Raw genomic sequence first — 3,095 nt, 5'->3', positions numbered from 1 at the left:
TTCGAAATCGTCAAAATGCCTCTTGACCACGCACGACACCAAGCATCATGTCTGGTGTTTGGCGCGTGGTGCATGCTTCTTGATCGTTGATTAATTTGAGCGACATCGTCCAAGTTTACTCACAACTCACAACGTAACGTGCACCGTGCGTGGTGTTTTGTGCGTTGTGCATGGTGTCATTATAACTTGTGTGGTCAGTAACGAGCCAAACACTATTTTTTCATTATTTTTGCACAGACTAACAACTAATATGAGTCTAAACAACATCAACTAAACAACCACCACATTATTACATATATATTACATACCATCCAAAACCCAAATATATAAACGCGGACCAATTGTTCGATGAAATGTCTTTAAGAAAACGAATCAAATGAAAGAAAAATTGGTTTTACGTGATTGTTAGCCGAGAATGCCCTCAGTTTATGTATATATAGATAGGCTTTAAGAGAAAAAAGGCAAGTAAGTCGTATTGTGTAAGATGTGTAATTGTTCAATTGTCTGATCAACAACTTTTAGACCTCTAATTTGTCAAATTTTTGTTCAAAATTGCGTAATTGGGGCTCTCTTTTTTTCCGTTCGGTGCGTGATATTATGATTAACGGGTATAATAATGCTTGTAGGGTTTGAGAGATTATAGGACCGAGTAAGGATCAAACAAAAAAATGTTGAATCAATGAAATGATGACAAACCGCACGTTTTTGTGCCTGTTTTGTGTATTTGTGTGTGTAACCATTTAAAAAGTTACCTTGGTGCCCTTCGAATAGAGCAACACGCACGTTCGTGTTTCTGGTAGTTGGTGCGTGGTACGAGTACAATATTTTGACTCATTTACGTGTTTGCTAACAAGCACCACACATCAGGCAACACACACGGTGTGTGGTGTATGGTCAAGGAGCTTTTTTGAGATTTTTAAATATTTAATGGCATATTGGTAATCATTTCGGAAGATGGGGGTATTTTCACTAGTTTCTCATTTATTTATGGCCCAGCCCAAAATTTTGTGGCCCAACTATCCAGCATAGAGTAACCCAAACACACCAACTAGCAAAACCCTATGAATTTTCACATCAAATAAAACCCTAATCCTCCAATTCTCCGCCACTCTGTTAGCCGATCAATCATCATGTCAAAAAGAGGTACGTTCACATTCCATCAATTTAATTCAACAATTTCGTTTCAATTTCATTTCGTATAAATTAATTTTAGAGATTATGATCTATTGCAGGTCGCGGTGGTTCCGCGGGGAACAAGTTCCGGATGTCACTTGGTCTTCCGGTGGCTGCGACGGTGAACTGCGCCGATAATACTGGTGCTAAGAATCTGTACATCATTTCAGTGAAAGGAATCAAAGGACGATTGAATCGTCTACCTTCAGCTTGTGTTGGTGATATGGTTATGGCGACTGTGAAGAAAGGTAAGCCGGATCTTAGGAAGAAAGTTATGCCTGCCGTGATCGTCCGTCAACGTAAACCTTGGCGCCGAAAGGACGGCGTCTTCATGTATTTTGAAGGTATTATATTATATTATATTATAATTACATATACAGTATGTATTGTTTCTGTTCTTACGTGCTATATGATCTGATGATGATTTGTTAGTATGATTAACTGTTCTGTTTCGAATATTAACAAAATTAGATTGTTGTAGTGGATAATTGCATTTTTTGAAATTATATATTGAATTGATAGTACTCTGTAGTATTTTGTGTAGAAATTAGAGTTTGCGATTCAAATTGTTTTTATTTAGTTTGCATTTTAGAAGATGCTGGATTTGAATTCTATGATTGTTGTTTTCGAAGTTTTCTTTGTTTATAGGGCGATAATTTTATTGTGTTAGATGTTAGTTTATTACCATAAAGAGTGAAATGTATAGGGGGTATAGTTTGGAAAGCGAAAATCGTTTTCTTTACGTATTATGTGATTTTAAAGCTAATATAATACGTATATTTCAAAAACAAGTGCTTTTTATGAGCATTCTTCGATTGATTTCAACATTTAAATATAAGCGATGCATACGACATCCGCATTCATATATAAACACTTGCAAGCTTTGCTATTTTTTGGATTTACATAACCGTTGGCGTGTACAATTTATGTTCTACGTGATTAACATGGTCTATATGCATCTGATTGTGTTGCAAAAGAAGTTTATTACCTTTTGCTATATGTCTAGTTTTATATTTTATATGGAGGCTGACTAAACCATTGAAACGTGTTTACTTCTGCAGATAATGCTGGAGTCATTGTCAATCCCAAGGGAGAAATGAAAGGTAATTTTAGCTGAACTATTACCTTTGCATGTAGGGTTGGTTGTCTGCTCTCTAAATTTGTACTACGTGTGATTTGTATCTTGTTGAACAAGACAGCTTATAATATGTGAGTGATGTACATTTGATTCGACTATAAAAAAACAAATACTCAACATTTACTTATACTTTGATAAATTTTGTTCTAGTGTGTTGTCGGCGTATATATTATTTGTTTAAGCTTTTTAGAATAGTGAGAACGGGCTGAACGTGTTAAAAGTCTGAATGATTGTTTTTTAGTTATTTTTCAGAATGGTGATTTTTATAATGCTATAGTGTTGGTAAATGTTATTTGGACATCAACTTAATTAGAAAACTGGGCAAAAGAGGTTTGCAGATAATTATTCAGTAAATCATTAAATGCATTTCTATGCTCATTTTTTTTTGTTTTTACGTTTTGTTGCGATGTGTATTTGAATTTGAATGCCGACTTTAAATAGAAAGTTGTCTTAAATTTGTGTGGGAATGATTTACTATAACAACTGTTTGGTGTTATGTTTATATGTGTAGGATCTGCAATTACTGGCCCCATTGGAAAAGAGTGTGCCGACTTGTGGCCTAGAATTGCAAGTGCTGCTAATGCCATTGTGTAGGAGCAGGTGAAAGCTTTATGTTTAATGTTATTTAGTGTAGTTTTGTTTTGACTTCATGTTTAATGTGGTATTTGGCATGAATTTTGCTACAGATCAAGACTTTTGTGTGATCAGGTCATGTTATTTGTTTTTGGTGCAATGAAGTCATGTTTTCTTTTTTATTTATATAATGAAAGCAAGTTATTTTGAA

The 3,095-nt window shown here is 34.7% G+C and overlaps 1 protein-coding gene across 1 annotated transcript; it reads left to right on the top strand.

Moving 5' to 3' along the window:
- Positions 1-1,028: 1,028 nt before the first annotated feature.
- On the top strand, positions 1,029-3,095 carry LOC139872591 (large ribosomal subunit protein uL14). Its single transcript, XM_071860504.1, has 4 exons — positions 1,029-1,143; positions 1,233-1,517; positions 2,235-2,276; positions 2,823-3,095. The coding sequence occupies exons 1-4, from the start codon at positions 1,131-1,133 to the stop codon at positions 2,903-2,905; spliced, it is 423 nt and encodes a 140-aa protein (XP_071716605.1). The 5' UTR covers positions 1,029-1,130; the 3' UTR covers positions 2,906-3,095.

The sequence above is a fragment of the Rutidosis leptorrhynchoides genome, chromosome 10 (assembly GCF_046630445.1).
Source record: "Rutidosis leptorrhynchoides isolate AG116_Rl617_1_P2 chromosome 10, CSIRO_AGI_Rlap_v1, whole genome shotgun sequence".
NCBI classification, from domain to species: domain Eukaryota; kingdom Viridiplantae; phylum Streptophyta; class Magnoliopsida; order Asterales; family Asteraceae; genus Rutidosis; species Rutidosis leptorrhynchoides.
This window is presented reverse-complemented; position numbering and strand designations above follow the sequence as displayed.

Coding starts and splice junctions, on each gene's coding strand:
- LOC139872591 (XM_071860504.1), top strand. Junction 1,518..2,234: donor CGTCTTCATGTATTTTGAAG/GTATTATATTAT, acceptor TTACTTCTGCAG/ATAATGCTGGAGTCATTGTC. Junction 2,277..2,822: donor TCCCAAGGGAGAAATGAAAG/GTAATTTTAGCT, acceptor TTATATGTGTAG/GATCTGCAATTACTGGCCCC.